Consider the following 17,756-nt stretch of genomic DNA (forward strand, 5'->3'; position numbering starts at 1 on the left):
ACTGCTTCTCAGTCCAGCATTTTACGGGTTGGACAAATGTGTCTGCCTCTCCATATGCCTTCTTGATAAGCCAAACCCACAAGACTTTCCAGTCAAAAAGGCCTATTGAACTTCCAGCCTGTCTTACTGCATCACAGATGCTCTTGTAACCCTTTCTATGCCATTTTGGAAATGTATGTGCCTTTCAGGAAGGTACAATTCTAGGGGAGAAAAACCCTGCTATAAATGAGTGAAATCTCGCAAGACAAATGTTTCCTCCAGCAAAACAAACCCAAGGTAAGGTGACCACCATGGTGAAATGAAGGTCAACTCTAAACATGTTACAAACCCTGCCTCAGTCCCTTGAAAATAAAATATGGTTAAGGAAGAGAAGTATTTAAGATCCTCTTAGTGACAGTAAAGTCCAGAGTACACTTGCAGTGAATTTGCACATTACTATAATATACCCTAGTGGGTTTTGTGACAAACTTTTTCCCATTCCTCCCCCAAACTTAATACTGATGATTAACAGTCATACAGCCTTACCTAGCTGAGAAACGATAGACTTCTAACTTGCACAGCCTGCAAGATTTGAAGAAATGCAAATGGTATTCAGTATTTTCAAACAAAAGAGTCATTTTTTTTCCGGGGCAAATGGTAGCACTAGCCAGTAAAAGCCCAACCAGTTCACTTGTACGCAATAGAGGCACCTTCCATATCTTGGAAATGGGCCCCAGCCGCAGACTTCTGCAAAATGTGAAACTTTACTTAGAGGACACAAGCTGTTGCATGACATCCCGTCTTCCATAGGCATGGAGATCTTTACCACGTGTGCTAAAAACCTCACTGCAAACCAGACATCATTATGTAAAAAAGCTACCTAAGAACAGAAGGATCTCATGTCTAAGATCTCAGGACTTGACCCAAGCTTGCATCACACTCAGGTTTTCAGGTTTGGAGTGGTTTGGGGATTACATAAGCAGTTTTGCCAGGAAGTTACATGCTGCAGACTTACTTGCAAAGATTTCCAAAATGCAATCCTCATGAAAATATGAAGCGAGGATGCATAAACACAGCCAGAGTTCTGACATCTCCAGCATGTACTTTCTCTAAAACATGGCAGTTTCACCTTCTTAAAAACTGTCAATGAAGTCCGACCTTTCCTTAAAAAGCAAGGAATACAGAAAATCAAGCAAAACACTGTTTGTAATCAGTAACCTGCATATGATGATGGTCCACCAATAAACATTGCTTTTTGGCATACAAATAGAAGTTAAATATCCCTTTTTATTTTTAAAAATGTCAGGTTCAATACTGTCAAGGATCAGTGCTGTTTTTCCAAAACATCCAGTGGTGTACATGAGCCAGGCTGCCACAGAAGACGACAACATCCACAGAAGTCACGGCACGCTTGACAAACCACCACCACCATAACAGGGCAGATGCACAAACAGCAGAATTGTATTTTTTAACACAATCAATTAAATCAGAAACCTTATAAGCTTTTTTAAATTAATACATATTTACAGGAAATAAATTGTTTGCAAGCTACATACTGACATTCATTTATCCTGATTCCGGAGTTCTGGGATAAATACCAGTTATTTAAAAAACCAAATATTCACACACACAAAAAAGGAAAAAAGATGGGAAGGAAGGGAAGAGATTTAAAAAATAGTAACAAAAATTGCATCCCTCATATCTGACAAATTAAATAAAAACTCACTCGCTTTCAGAGAAAGAAGGGAAGAAGAGGAATCAGACTTTTAAAAAGGTCCATTTGTAAAGGCATCTGCCCAGATCTAAAGCTGTGCTTTGCTAATGCCTGTGTGAACATGCGACCAAGTGATCAAACAACTTAAAACCACTTTGCACTTCAAGTAGCTTGGATGTCTTGGTTCTGATCTCTCTGCTCATAGTTCAATGCATAGTGAAGGGTACAAATCTGCACATTCGTAATTGCCTCAACTAAAATGGAAACTGGGTACACATCTGACTAAAAACCCAATTTTTTGAGAGTGCTTGCAAACGAATTTTACTCCCAGTTTACTTACTGCAGATGTGTTCCCCTCACACAAGTAGAACTGTGTCTCCTACAAGGGCAGAGCTAGGCGGTTCAGTGGCTAAAAGGCATCTAAAAGGCATCTCCTGCTCACACTTCATTAGATACCTACTCCTAATAATTATACTAGAAACTACATGGAAACTACAGGAAGTCATCTTGCTACTCACAAGCAACTCACTTTTGGTAAACTCCGGTTTGCATAATTCACTAGAGCAAAGCACACATTCAAACACGTATAAAGAAAAATTTGTTCCTTGGTGAGGGCAGAATACTACTGCTGGACAGCAGCTAAATGTAGCAATGAAATAGTTAAACACATGGGAGCTGAGGCACATGGAAAACGAGAGCCACATTTAAAGCTCTGCTGAGAACAAAGTGTGAAAATAGCCATTTCTGTCGCATGCTTTGTGTCTCCAGGGATTTCTACAGAAACGCTGTACAATGCGATATCATCTTCTTCATGCTGTCTAGTATTTTCTAGAGACCATCATCATTTTCCCTCCACCAGTACAACCTTCTTGAGGGAATGGAAGGACCTCCAGAGTCTGCTGGCAAAGCCCAAGCTCTGGATCAGGTTATGAGCACAGCTAAGGACATGCCAGGTTTGCCCTCCAGTTCCCCGCGTTTCCTGCATGGTGGGACAGGGCTATATGAATCAAATCAGAACTGCCATTTTTTTTGAACTTGCAACAGTTACATACAACATTGAATCAAAGGAGATGAAAACTTCGGAAGAGTAGCATGGCACCATGGCTGCAGCACAATTTTTACATGTAATTTGGATAAAAATTGCCCTTGAGAGGTGTTACGTGGCCAAAAGGAAGACAAAGCAGGACTGCATTTTTCCTTTGAGGGGAGGGAAAAGCCTCCTCTAAAACTTAAAGGGATTTTCCTGATTCACAAGGGATTATATTTTAAACATGTTTTCTGTCTCATCAATGCTATAGCACCTATATCTAAGACACTGCTGCAGATGACAGAAGGAGGTAATTACACTATTAATTCAAGCTTCACATAGCAGGCTGCATTAAAGTTTTTTCATAGAAAAATAGAAAAGGGACTGAAACACACACAGATAACAGCAGACCCATCCCACTTACACTGAAGAAGATTAACTGAAATACATTACCAACAAGGTGCATCCAGCACAAAGCTGTCACAGACCCATTAACTTTATTCTAGTGAAGGATATTATCAGCTAGTTGAATCCCTGAGATCCCTTAGGAAACTTCCACACCTTCCCAGCAGTCTATAAACTAGCAAAAGGGGGAGGAGAAAAAGACCCAAAACTGATTGTGCCTGAGCATCTAACTTTGCCTTCATGACCAGAGTCCATCCCACTGCAACAACATAGTTCAGCCTTTAGCAACAACTGAAGTGGCCATGAGATCTGGCTACTTAAGCATGACTGATTATACTTTCAGGTTGGTGGGCTTGGGGTTATTATTTTTTTTTTGATTGTTCAAATGCCAGAATTACCCTCTTAGCAGAGACAGTGTCAAACCAGAAATTCAGTGTGTTATCTGTGGGAATTTAAATGGGGGTTTTCCCCCCCTTAAACTGTAAGTGTATTTTTTTTCTTCCCCAGAAATGATCATCTGCTACTTACAGCAGTTTCCTCTGACAAACTGCTACTGAGAGCCTTGAGTCTTGGCAGTCTGTACACCAGCTAAGTTTTACAGCTAATTAAGCCCTAAACCAGTGTGCTATAGAAAAAGAATGCATTTCAGAAGAATAAAAAATTTGGACTCGCCACATACCCTGTTGCAATGATGAGTAAGAGAACAACATGCAACGTCCTCCTGTGTGACTACTATCAAGAGGTGCTGGTGCTGCAGATTCTTGAACTCACCTGGAAGAACTTGGTGAAGAGAGGGGAAGTCTGAAGAAGTCTGAGTGCAGGATAAAAATATGATATAAATACCCAAATAAGTTTGTCTTGTACTCTTACTGTACCTGCAGGGATACAGAGAGTGAGTAGAAACCTTCCAGAGACTGTTATTTATTTCAAGAAATACACAAGCAGATCAGATGTTAACATTTACTTTTATTTATAAAAAAATTGTAGAACTTATTAAATACAAACATTTGGAAAAAGCAATCAAGGCTTTGCTAAGATGCCCAGGAAGAGGAAGACAGTTAATCAAGAAGCTCTCAAAGTTTAGAGTTTTTAAACTAGCTGAAATAATCACTATAATTTTTCACTGACTTGTTTGTAGGCAGTGGCCATTATAGCAACCAATGTTATTACTGTCCTTTTTAAAAAACAGAGATATGATTTGCCATATCTTCCCACTCAACCATAAAATGTACAGAAATAACTCTTTCCAGGTTAAAAATCAGGGTAATAAATACTAATGCGTTTACCCATTACCTACGTTGTATAACACTAAGCTTTTGCTTATAACCACACATGGATATCAAGTTTAGCCAATAAATCAATTATACATTTCAAATTTGGATATCCAATAAGCTTTATACATTTTCCAGTGAACATCAAAATGAGGACAATGTTTTGAAGTACAGAAACAAAAAAATTGAGTGCATCACCTACACCATGAAGGCCAATGACTAAGAGGTGGACTGGGGTCTAGTCATGTTCCAGATTGCTGGAAAGTCCTACAAACTGCCACCAAAAGGCTGGTTGGAAGACAAATCACGTCACGTTCTCAGTCTGTGTTAGCTCCTCTTCCTTTCTAAAAGGCCAAAGGTGAGAACTGTAGCTACTCTCTCTTCTGCACCTTGTGGTAATAAAAGAGAAAACTATCATGCTACAAGGAGAAACCAGATTCAAGTTTTCTTAGACTGCTCTTGCTCTTTTACCACACTTAAATGCAGTATGCAGTACATATAGACCGCTAAACAAGATGTAGACGCAAAAGCCTACAGAAAATACCTCTTCTGTCTTTTAAAAAGAGAGAAGAACTTCCACTTGCTGACAATATGGCACACCCTCTGTCTTCCTGCTTTACCCTGTATCTGCTTTCCAGTTGCAGCATAATGCACATTGATATGGCTTTATGGCCCTAAAGCCAAATTCAGTTCTAACAACAAAAAAATATCCTATTTGTGGGACTGACTCTATGGGGACAACCAAACTACTAAAAAAAATTCGGTACAGAATTATCTTGGACACACAATCATTAACAGATGTCTCCCATTCTGCCTTGTATTTGTCAGAACAGAAAAAAGAGTTGTCGTCCGGTTACCAGCACTCACAAGATCACTACTGCAAGAATGAGAGTGCTGGGGGCATTACAGGATCCATAGCACTGGCAGTCAGCTACAGGACAGACTGACCAGATACCTCCAAGAGCACAGGCAGGCTACTTCTGATGAAGCTGCCCACTGCAGGCAGGCTGAAGTTGCACCACAGATCCTACAGTGAGGAGTGGGCTGAAAAAATGGACTAATATCCTGAGCACGTGTCAGACCCTGTCACCGAGGGAAGCATTTCCCAATTGCCACATCTGCCCTCGGAGCAGAGAGGGGACTGCCCGTGCGGGCACTGCTGTGTTGGAGTTCCTAAACAGCCAATTATTTGCAGATCAACATATTTGAGAAAAGCTAAATACTTCTCTTAGCAGGCAAACACAGAGCAGTTGCTGGATATCCCAAACAGGTCACGGTTCATTTAACTACAAGCTTGAAAACAAGTTCAATTCCAGCATGATTCCCAAATCCAACAGCACCACTTACTGCAACACAGACACAATTATCCTGCTCTCACTGTGTTCAGTACACTTAGAGCACATAGTGCAATGAGAACCCTGATGCAGGCCTGGACTTAGCTGAAATGGTCAGGTCACTTCCACCCCATTCCCTTTTTTCCTTTTTGGTAATTATTGATATGCAAGATCTATATTCCACAAGCCACAATATATATTTTTTGGAGATAATAACAGATATTTAACAGCCAGATGCTACTTGACCCCAAAAGCTTTGCTCCCATCCAAAGAATTCACTGCCACCCCAAGCAAGCAGGAAATCACATGAAGAGCAAGGGATGGGAGGTCAGAATACTTGAATCTTCAAGAAAAGTAGGCCTTTCGCCCTCTGAGTCAAAGACAAGAAACTATGATCTTGGCATCAGTGCCACCCCCCCTTACACGATCAGAAATCAATACACTGCCCAGCATCCCTGGTGACATATTTTGAAGTTACAGTCTTAGAGTACACTTGAGTCAGGCAATGGCTCCATTCCAGAAACACACAATGTTAACAGAGTATGGCCCCTAGTTTTAACTTAGTTTAAAATATATTTTACAAATGCATTCCTACAAATCTGATCACAGAAAAACATGTAGTGGTTTTAAAGTGGCAGAAAGTTGAATTCAAACAACTCAATTTTTAAACCAGTGAGAAATATGAGAAGTTTTAAAAGAAAACAATGAACTTCTCAAATACAGGCATTTATGAAATATACATGCACGCACACACTCACACACACATGCGCCCACTTCACTCAGTGTCAGATTAAGATTACACAAGGCAATTTTCAAGGTTGCATTTACAACCACAATGACAAGAACAGCATTTTTGAGGTAGCTGAAGTCAAAGAGCAAACCACAGCACAAGCAAAGAAACAGGTGCTCACACTCACACTGAGCCCACTCTTTGGAGACACGTTATCATGTGCGCAGGGGCAAGTGTTGAAGAGGCACGTGTTCCACAGGGAATGAAGTTCAGCGGCACTGGAGACCAGATAAACTATTCTCCAGAGAAGCTCATGTTGGGAAAGCAGATGCACAATCAAAGGACCCTGACCTAAATCAGTGCACATCAGCTGAGCTGTGGTAACAGTCTCGGTGCTCTTGGTCTGTGGCAGTTCTACCAACAGCTCTGTCTCACGTGCACTGAAGCAAGTACAGCTGTGGCAGTTGAAGATGTTATTACTCAGAGCTGTCTGTCCCACTTCTCTCCTAGATGCTACTGTTGGTAGAAAGGTACATGTACCCGTATCTCACCTGCTCCAGTTTGCAGCCTAGCTAGCATTCACGTTCAAGCCCACCTCCACAGTGCTACTTGACAATGGACTGTGAACAGGAGCAGCGGAGACACGGACCCGAGTCTCTTCTTCAGGTGCAATAACATCTTTGCCACATTCACAGTGCAGAGATGTCAAACTGCCACAGCTTGAATCACAAGACTTCACCTCTCAGAGCGCTTTGCTAGCCTACAATGAAAGGAGTCAAGCTAACCTCACAGCAAATGCCAGGCAATGTGGGCATACGGGGATAATAGCTGTGGCTGCCTGATAAACGGGCTAAGCCACAGCAACTGGATCACGTCTCTGGGCATATAGAGAGCTTGATCCTGCCCAGGTTATAGAACTGTGTGAAACACACTCACAAACACACACACACACATAATGTAGTATTTTCATCAAGAAGCTTTCTACAAATCAACTGTTTGCATGATTACTGCTGAGAGTCTTGAAGATGCGATGGAAATTACGGCAAGATGTTTTTCAAAGGTAGAAAGAAAAAAATTCAACCTCCTACGATTAGGTCTCTGTTGTGTAGTTGCTGTATGAGAGAGATGGCACAGATGAGAAGTTGTTATTCCACTGTCTTCCTCCAGTACTCTGATGCAACTCTGCCTGCTCTTTATATTTGCTCAGAAGATTTTTAGCTTCTTGCAGATCCTGAGAAGAGTTTTCCCCATATTCTTCTTTCAGCCACTGCCTGAACTGCAGAAATGGAGCACACGTATATGAGATGATGAAAAAATAATATAAGACCGATACAGAAATAATACTCCCTCCCATCCTACAGAATTTCAAGAGCCATCAAGAACACAAGTAGTTTAAAGAAAAGCACTCCAAATATTGCAATGTCCTTCAACAGTGGCACAGGAATACACATTTGAAATCACCAAGATTCCTCACGTCCTCTACAATGACACACTTGCATAACAGCTGGCTGACAAGCAAGGACATCCTGGACTTAAAGCACCCTCCTCCTGTTGCACATACAATGATATGAATAAGCAGGGAAGCTTATATGATAAGCCAGCTTGCTCAGGTCACAACAGGCCTAAAGAAGGTTGAAGATCAGAAAAACTAACCACTCATATGTTTTCCAATCTGAGCCCACAAACACCAGTAGTAAAGATCAGAAAAACTAACCACTCATATGTTTTCCAATCTGAGCCCACAAACACCAGTAGTAAAAAAACCTGTACTGTGGATATCTGGAAAGGTATCTGCCAGGAAGAAAAAGACCAGGAGCTTTAAAAGCTATAGAATAGGACACTATATGTTACTAACACAAATGACTGAATATATTACATGGTAACAGAGGTACCAGGTCCAGTCCAGCTCTGTGTCCTGGTATGAGAGTACTAAGATGTAAATGCCAAGGAAACAATCAGGCAATAGCAGGGCAATAATGCTGGGACCTTTTCCCTGCTCATTTCCTCAGCGTCCAGAAATTTTCAGCTCAGGTACTTTCAGAGGCTTAGGCAGTATCTATCTGTTTGATAGCAACAAATGAATTTTTCTGCCATGAGATCACTTTCTGAATCCACAAATTTTTACCACAAGCTCCATAAGTACAGCTGGTATAAAAACCCCTCCTTTTCCTTGATTGGGACCTTCCCAATTGATAGCTCCATCTCATGTTACAGAGACGAGTAGAAATCAGACCTGTTCACTGCCTCTCTTCAACTCAGCTTTATTGACCTTTAACACATTCTCCTCTGTCATTTCTTTGCCAGCTGAGGAATTTTAGTCCACTTAGTCAATTCTGCCAATCTAGTTGTTGTTCTTTGCAGAAGCAGCAAGCAGACACAGACTCCAGCTGTTCTGTCCCAGTGGGAATGATATTCCTGTGGTAATTTTTCAAGCCTTAACTTTCACAGATTTTTTTCTGTTTGGGGCTCGTGCACAGCTTTTTCTATAAAGACCATTTACTAGGACAGTGGGAGACAAGACCTCAACATAGTTACTCCCTCCCATTCCTAAAAGATCATAAGGTCCTGAGTGAAATCTGAAGTCTCAGGCTACCATGTGGAAGTTTGGAATTGGTATAAACCATGTTGTGACCTTAGTGACTAAACCCCTTCCTGTAAGACCAAGGCCTAAAGGACCCCAATTCCAGAAACCCCACAGGATACCAGCCTGTTGTGGCACAGCAAAAACACCCCCATGCTGCTGAAATGAGAAAAAAGTTCACGCCCTTGGCAGATGGCATTATTCCCCTGAAATCAGGTGTGTAAACAGACACCTGCTAAGGATGTGGCTGCTGCTAAGAGACAGTAGGAAACTACAGCCCAGTCAGTGACTACAGGTGGATATTTCTTTTTGCAACCTACTGCCTCCCCCTCAGTGAAAAAAAAGGCAGAATGTGCCGTCCATGGTGGATGAAAAAAGAGAGACGTTACTGTCTTTATCAGCCTATTTGCATATAGCCTTAATTGTCATTGCTGTTAGCCCAGACCAATTAGAGTAGAAATGACTGTAAGGGAGGAAGGAGACAAGTCTGGAAAGTCCCGCTCTGATTTTTGTCTCTTAAAAATCAGTTACTCTACCATTTAGACCAGTTCCAAACGATCCAGGAAACATTCAGTTAAATATAACTAAATAATAAAAAAAACCCCACGCAAATATTTAGAGATGCAAACTGCATCACGCAAAACAAATGGTAATTTCTAGACTCTGAGCTTTCTGCAGCAGAATGACAGGGAGGGAATAAAAAAAAAAAAAAAAAAAAAACCCCAAAAAACACAGCATCCTTTGCCTCATATATTTTACTTTCCGATTTTCATTTGCCTCTGTTGTTGTTGTTGATTTTTAATAAGCAAAATAGGCACAAAAGCCCAGAGAAGAGTGATATGCTGAGCAATGGAAAACAGAGGGCACAGCCAGAGTAGGTTGTTAACATCACCCACAGGGAGCAGGTCTTTTGCGTGGGATGGTTCTTTTTAGGGGTAAAAAAAACCTAATTTTTGTTTTATGAAAATCACTTTTCAGTCTTACTGTTCCCTCAGTTCTCCTAGTCCTACAAAGCCTTCAAAGGTTAAGAAGGGGAAAAAAAAAAAAGGTCATATTTGAGACTGTTCTACACATCAGAAAATTTATTAAGTCTCAGCCACAGAAGGTGCAGGGAACATGACGCACAAGTCATAACGAGAACTTAGTTTAATTCCTGGATAGCAAAGATTTCTGATTATGATTTCTTTCCTTCTTACTATTCCAAATGTGTTCGGGGGAAGCCAACTATTTTTATGCAACTGGTACTTATAGTTGGTCTTTCTGAGCAACTCACTCTTCAGTCTTTATCCCTCTAAAGGTGTCAGCCTTGTATTGTGTCTTAGCACACATGAAGCAATGACTGGATTGAGAGCACAGCTGGACAGGAGGTGTTTAGATGTTGTGCTTCATCTCTTGTACTATCCGGCATTCCCCGAAACCTTCAGTTCTATCCGCACCTCCCAAGTGGAGCAGGCTTGGCCAAGAAGCCACTCTCTCAAAGCAAAACCACTCAGGCAACAAAATAACAAGAAGCAGCCCATGATCTGGCTTGGGGTTGTGTTTTGCAGCTCACTTGTTTGTAGTTCATTTACCTGATTAACATCATGTTTTTCAAAGTCCTGTAGCTGCCTCTGGAAGCCCATGTTGGGATTGGCACAGGATCTTGCTGCGCGGACAACAGACAGTGCATCTTCCCAACCAAAGTCTGTGATTGTCATGATGTAGGCAACCACCAGTGTTACACTCCTGGAGACACCTGCAAGGCTGTATGAAATAGGAGGCTCAATAAAGTGGAGTAGTGCTGTACTTCATCTATCACAGTTAAAAACATCACTTCCCAACATCCCAGCAGGCTATAGTTTTGCATGCCACGAGGAAGAACTATTAAAACACCTGAGTCAAAGGGGTTTGGTGCTGCTTTTTGAAACGTATCAGAACAAATCTAAAACAAGACTGAGAAAGTAGGTTCTGAGTGGTAATTCATAAGATACTAAAGCAAGAAATAAGTTTTAAGTCTTCACAAAAGCAGGGGACAGTGCACACTTTCTAAGTTAGATTTGATTTTTAATAAGCTAGAAATAAGTCACCCACTTTCTTCTGCTTATATAGATCAGAGCAGTGAAATAAGACCATTCCCTCTCCACCATGACTAAAGGCTTCAATTTCATGAGGCCAAAAGGAACTTTAAGTGAACTGTTAAAGTACGTATGTCTGGTTGCTTGAGCTCTTTTCCTCTTTCTGGTGTCCATGCACTATGCAACTTCAACTCTAAGGACTCCAGTTTCACCAAATGATACACTGGGATAAAGTAAGAATCATCCACCATTACTGGTTTGACAGCACTGGACAAAAAATTCCAAACTATTACAATTTTGATTATAAAGAATTTATTTTGAGTTACATTTGTACCAGAGTCTTTCGCTGGGCATTTGAGAATGTATTGTGCTTTTGAAATGCTTCACAAATTTAAATATACAGATTTTAAAACTATCAGAATTCAGATGAATTATCCCTCTTTTAAATACATGGAGACTGACCAAGGGACTCTTGCACATTTATGAGTCAGTATCAAACTGAGGGTTTATGCTCAGGGTCTGTGTGCAAGTCCAGTACTCAAATCATGAGATTACTCCAATTCCCAATATGAACTCAAGATATGTCAACTTGGCCATGCAGCACAAAGACTAGAGCCAATAGCAGAGAGCAAGAAAAAACAAAACAAAACAGGGTGGGATTTCCTTTTTTTATTCTCTACAGTCCCAGGACAGCAAATGCAACATTTGAATGCTTCAGCAGTTTAAAGAAAAAAAAAAGGGGTGGGGGGGAGAAATCAATTTATGTTCAGAGGAATTTTTTTTAACAACTCTAAAGTCACCGAAATAGCTGTCATAGAAACTAATCAAATTGTTAGGATTTTGGAAATCGTATTTAGAGATACAGTGGTTAAAATAACGGGATATAAATAACATATCTCTAATCAATACATCTCTGGTCAAATCAATCCTACAAAAAGGTTTGATAAGAAGAGAAGGTCAAGAATAATTTCTTGGGCTCCTTTTATCTTCAGGCAGCTGCCCAGCCCAGGGACTCAGAAGTCCTAGCATGAGGCTTTAATAGCATTTGGAATTCTTCTGGGGCTCTTCAACTGGAGAGTTGGGCAGGGAAAAATTTAATGAACTATAAGAAGGGAAAATGTAGAGTCTTGCATCTGGGTAGGAACAACCCCAGGTTCCAGTATAAGTTGGGGAATGACCTATTAGAGAGCAGCACAGGGGCAAAGGACCTGAGGGTCCTGGTGGACAGCAGGATGACCATGAGCCAGCACTGTGCCCTTGTGGCCAAGAAGGCCAATGGCATCCTGGGTTATATTAGAAGTGGGGTGGTTAGTAGGTCCAGAGAGGTTCTCCTTCACCTCTATGCTGCCCTGGTAAGACCACATCTGGAATATTGTGTCCAGTTCTGGGCCGCTCAGTTCAAGAAGGACAGGGAACTGCTGGAGAGAGTCCAGTGTAGAGGAAAGGCTGAGGGAGCTGGGTCTCTTCAGCTTGGAGAAGAGGAGACTGAAGAGTGACCTTATTAATGTTTACAAATTTGTAAAGGGTGAGTGTCACGAGGATGGATCCAGGCTCTTCTCGGTGACAACCAATGATAGGACAAGGGGTAATGGGTTCAAACTGGAACACAAGAGGTTCCACTTAAATTTGAGAAGAAACTTCTTCTCAGTAAGGGTATCAGAACACTGGAACAGGCTGCCCTTGGGGGGGTTGTGGAGTCTCCTACTCTGGAGACATTCAAAACCCACCTGGACGCCTTCCTGTGTAACCTCATCTAGGTGTTCCTGCTCTGGCAGGGGGATTGGACTAGATGATCTTTTGAGGTCCCTTCCAATCCCTAACATACTGTGATTCTGTGAAATAAAGGGGGCATTTCACTCCAAGAGGATTTTGCTATAAATGCAGATGAACACTAACTTATTGAAATGATGAACATCCAAATTGAGGTAGAGAAGCCCTTAGGTAAGTTTTTTTAGCCAGTGGCATACATACCAATGAACAAGGCAGCCTTCACCTGTAAGCCGGCACTCATGGATAAATTTGATGCTCTCTCTGAAATGCCTTGCCCTGAAAACAGAAGCAGAAGGGGAATAAAGAAAGTGCTCTATTTAGTAAAATCACTACTTAGAAAGAGAGAAATGTATCCGAAAGCTCGCTTAACACTGTTTCTAGAATTTAGAACTGAATACAGGTCTTACAAAGTAAAAGTTAGTGTCTAACAATGAAACACAACATTCACTGACACAGTTATCCTCCACTCTACCTGCAAAAGAAACTGGTATCTTAAGAACTACAGTGTGGTAAACATTAACAAACACTTTATTCTGATGACTGTCAAGTCTGTATTTCAGTTTGTGTTTTATTCCCCTTGAAACTAGTAACTTGACCTCACATGTCTTTGCATAAGCTCAGATGTCAGCTGAAACTCCCAGGGCTACATGAACAGTTCCCAAGGTAGACTGTCTCTCACAAAGAGGCATCCACTACCAGCTACCCAAACTTATGCTGAGCTTTGACTTCACCTCTTCCTTCAAGCCAGGTACTAGGGCATATCTAATCTAAATGTTATGCCTTTCTTCTTTGCAACATGAAATCTCTCCCTTTGGTGCTGCTATGAAAAATTTCTCAGTTCAAGTCCTGGCTTCTGCAGTTCCTTCCAGTCTCATCCTCTGAGACTGCAGTACCCCTCTGCCTACCCTCAGTGTCAGCCAACCCCTGCCTACAGCCTACCTTTTTCAAAGCAGGAGGAGAAAATGCGGAGAAGATAAAGACTGAGTTTACAAACCTCAAGGTCTGTACCCTCATTATCCCTTACACATGCCTCTTTATTTTAAGTGGGGCAAGTCTGAAGGAAAGTAACAGGGAAGCTGTCATCATCTCAGTCAATCTGCAGCATTACCTCTTTGCACACCAGCAGAAGTTGCTCACCCTGCCTCTGCCTTTCAGAATGCAAAAGTTTTGGGGCTGCCTGCAATTTATGGCAGGTGCAAGCAACACCTCTTAGTTCAATACATCTGAAGTTCACTGTGGCCTTTGAGAGCTCTTGCAATTTAAGCTCGCAAGCAGCAGCAATGTGTGCAACATACAGGTAAAGGAGGGAGCTTCTTAAAGGGTAGTCAGTACTAGGCTTATTGGCAAAGACAAGCCTGAAAGCACACTGCACTCAACACTCACGAAACACAACGTCCTGTATTCAAGATGTTTCCCCTCTCAGGATGAATATTATACCACAAGGGTAAAAGAAAAAACCTCAGCCCAGCACCAGCAGCCACACAAAAATCAGGAATACCCACATAAAAGGAAGCTTCCCGTCCTGCTCAACAGTGCAGCTGCTGCTACTATAAAACACTCAAGACCTCGAGGAGGACAAGAGTGATGCGACAGAATGACAATGCCTGTGGAACTTGCAAAGGTAATGATGTCTAAGCTGAAGTATCCAAAGAGGGTTCCCCAAGCCCAGGACTCCCTTTCCAAATCAGTTCTTCCATTGCTGGATACAACATGTAGAACACACCTGGAGAAGACTTCAGTGACTTATTTGGAAAATGTCAAGGCACAATGGAATCCCAAGCTTTAGGACAACATGTCAGCTCAGGATTTATGTTTCTCAAGAAACTGACCAAGTATGTAGGATGAGTAAAGAGGAGGGACAAAGCCTTACAAATGCATTTTCACTCAGACTGTCACTCCAAAATATCTTCACCAGCTGAGTGCTAAAAAAATCACAGTGCTCAGGTCTGCCTGCGGAATACAAGCAGCTTCACACAAATGAACTCAGAGGACAAATGAGATGTCAGGCTGTGTGTGCAGGTGTTGCTATTGCACAATGAAGGAGCACCTAGCCAAGACTAAGATTCAGATCAAACTTGGTTAGGGCTGGACTGACAACAACCCCATCTTCTCATGCACCCATATTTTCTTTTTCTCTCTAGACCATCTGGCCAACAGCGCAGTTCCAAGCACCAGTGAATTCACTTCAATGGTCTAGCACAAATTTCAGTTAAACACTTCAATGCTTTGGTTTGATAAGTATCTGTGAATGAACATAACACCTTTGCAAAGTACTAAATATAGCTACCAGCCAACTCCATTGACTCAGTTTTATTCATCCTTCCTTATTGCTGACACTTGGTCTGCTGAAACACTGTCAAGTCTAAGTGTTTATAGGCATTCATGAAAATTAGAAGAGAAACAGCCAAGTTTAGAATTAGTGCTGCTCTGTAGAACCGTGGCCCCTCCTCACCTTGAGTCAGAGAAAAGGAGAAACTTATTCCTCCACAACCTTACAGTATCAGGGTTTCTGCTGGCTCTAGCAGACAGCTATCTAAACTCATTTTCAGAATCACAGAATGGTTATGGTACAAACAATATTTACCTGAAAACTAAGATTAAGGACCAGTTAAGCTGTGTGGCAAGTGCCGGACACAAAGAAGAATGCTAAGTCTTACATTAACCACAAAACAGTTGATTATCATCTGTAACAGGAAAGCACTTGATAAATGCATTGATTTGCAGCCTATTTTATGGACTGAACAGTTACTTTAAGACAATTTATTACATGATATCTGGCTTTCATATCTCCCAGTTTAAAGCATCTTGATGTTTCTTTCATTTGGTGATGTAAATGCAACAAATATCCACTTACATTTATTTTCTTAATAGTTTATCTGGCTTCTGTATTATCACCACTAACAGTCTGACCATTGGAGGTTAGTTCCATAGAAACACGTAGCCTAAGACAATTAGCAGGAACAGGACAGAAAGGGAAGATTTGATTTCTATAGAATTAACTTTTTAGTAACAGGTTGTAGAGGAGATGACATTTCTGGAGAAGTCAATATGCCAAGGTAAAATTCTCATAGTCCAGGGAAAACACCCATTTAACACCTAGGAAGCACCTTGAGTCTCAAAAGGAAGGGCTTGATTCCTACGCTTGGTAGGGGCAGAACGTGGAAGCAGAAGCAAGCTTCTGAGCCACTTTGATGAACACCCACATGTTAACAGGGGAATCCTTGCTGTATTTCCCTGGCAACTCATTCTTCTGAGGAAGGATGCTTCACTACACAAGCTTACTAGGAGTAAATGTGCATTACGTGCATAAGAAACCAGAAGTTTCCCCTCACAAAAAGTGAGCTGAAGTGAATTAAGAGCTTGCAGTCCCAAAATTCAGTTGGACTTCACCAATCTGCCAAAGCACAAGGACCTTCAATACAGCACACTGCCTTTTTTCTTTTTTTTTGTTTTTTCTCCTGACACCACCAGAGTCCCTCTTTTGCAAGAAGAGGGTAGATATGCAAAGATACTGCAGAGGGATCAACTCCCTTTCCTGTTCCCCAGCTATCCCTCTGCAGAGGACACGGGCAGCACAGTTAACCCCTCCTAAATAAGACTCTGTCAAATCCTCACAGACTGAACAAAGACAGCTTCCTCTTGTTTTCAGATTGTATGCACAAACCAAGCAACATTGCTATTTGTGAGCATCGCTATTTGATTTTACTTGAAGATCTTGACTGTCTAAAGCAAAAAAGAAAAACTCGTTACTCATCAAGTTTTATTTTAAGTGCTAAAATGTATCAGTATTAGAAGTAATGACGTTTGCTTGCAACCACCTGATACCAAAGCAAGTATTTTAGATGCCTGCAGCGTAACAGAAACAATACTCATGCAAATATTGTATCTTACTGAAGCTCTAAGAGCTTTGGTACTGTGCCAGACAGTTCAAGCACTGGAGGTGGTTTTTCAGTATAACTCCTTCATATTTAACAGTGAGGGAGGGGCCAGATTGTTTATTAACATTCATCACAAATGCTGTCCTTTGTTAATAGAGATCTGGATCACATGGGAATGGAAATGAAAAGGAAGCAGATTTGAAAAGCATTTTCAGAAATGCTACACAGATCTCAGCATACCAACAAACAACATGACAACACATGAATGTTTCCCTCTCATCTCATATTTTTTTCCCCTTCTCAAAAGAACTTCTAAAAAAATTACTGATTTGTATAAATTTGAAGAATTATGGCCACAAAAGTTGCCCATGACAAAAGCAGTTATCTGTCTGCCTCCTCATTACAGACCCATCTTGAAATTTAGGGGTTCGGGATGTTTTTTGTTTGGCAAGGGGTGAGGGCATATGTTTTTTCCCTTCCCCTAAATCACGACAGAAACGCAGAATGAAAAGGCAAACCACCACGTTGGAATCTTTCTAGGGCAAGAAAAACACATATTCTAAAAATATCCCCTGAAAGTATGAGCCGGAATATTGCTGTGATGTGACAGAAAAGCAGTGCTGCATTTCCTTCCGTACCTACCAGACCTCTTTTCAGCTACTCGTTTCTCTACAAAACTTGGCAGCAGGATGTGGCTGAAACCCCCCTCACCTCTCCCCAACATAAACACTGAGCTCTAGAAGAACGAGTTGGTCACCATCCAAGTTCTCTTACAAAGCCTGTTTTGATTCCTCTTCGGAATCAAGACTTGCTATGCTCAATGGCTCAAAACTTTAAAACCAAGGGCAAGTTAATGAGTGTTTTGTGAACGTTAGCGGAGATGAGAGCAAACAAGGCTGGGACACCCTAGTTTCACTACATATATCCTCAAGGCAAGAGTCACCACAGGAGAGAAACTCCCCACCGTGCCAGTCTACTACTAAGCACAGCAGGGCCTTCTAAGGCAAGTTCAA

The 17,756-nt window shown here is 41.4% G+C and overlaps 1 protein-coding gene across 2 annotated transcripts in view; it reads right to left on the reverse strand.

Annotated features, from left to right (window-relative positions):
• Positions 1–4,071: 4,071 nt before the first annotated feature.
• The window catches only part of DUSP22 (dual specificity phosphatase 22), a 49,473-nt gene continuing 35,788 nt past the window's right edge, over positions 4,072–17,756 (reverse strand). For both annotated transcript variants that reach the window (XM_082045999.1, XM_082046000.1), the window contains exons 5-7: positions 13,067–13,141; positions 10,613–10,784; positions 4,072–7,736 (exon numbers count right to left, since the gene is read on the reverse strand). In XM_082045999.1, coding sequence (XP_081902125.1) covers positions 7,551–7,736; positions 10,613–10,784; positions 13,067–13,141 — 433 coding nt within the window. In that variant the 3' untranslated portion in view covers positions 4,072–7,550. The remainder of the gene's footprint in view (positions 7,737–10,612; positions 10,785–13,066; positions 13,142–17,756) is intronic.

This window comes from Streptopelia decaocto, assembly GCF_964273445.1.
Source record: "Streptopelia decaocto genome assembly, chromosome: 2".
Lineage (NCBI taxonomy): Eukaryota > Metazoa > Chordata > Aves > Columbiformes > Columbidae > Streptopelia > Streptopelia decaocto.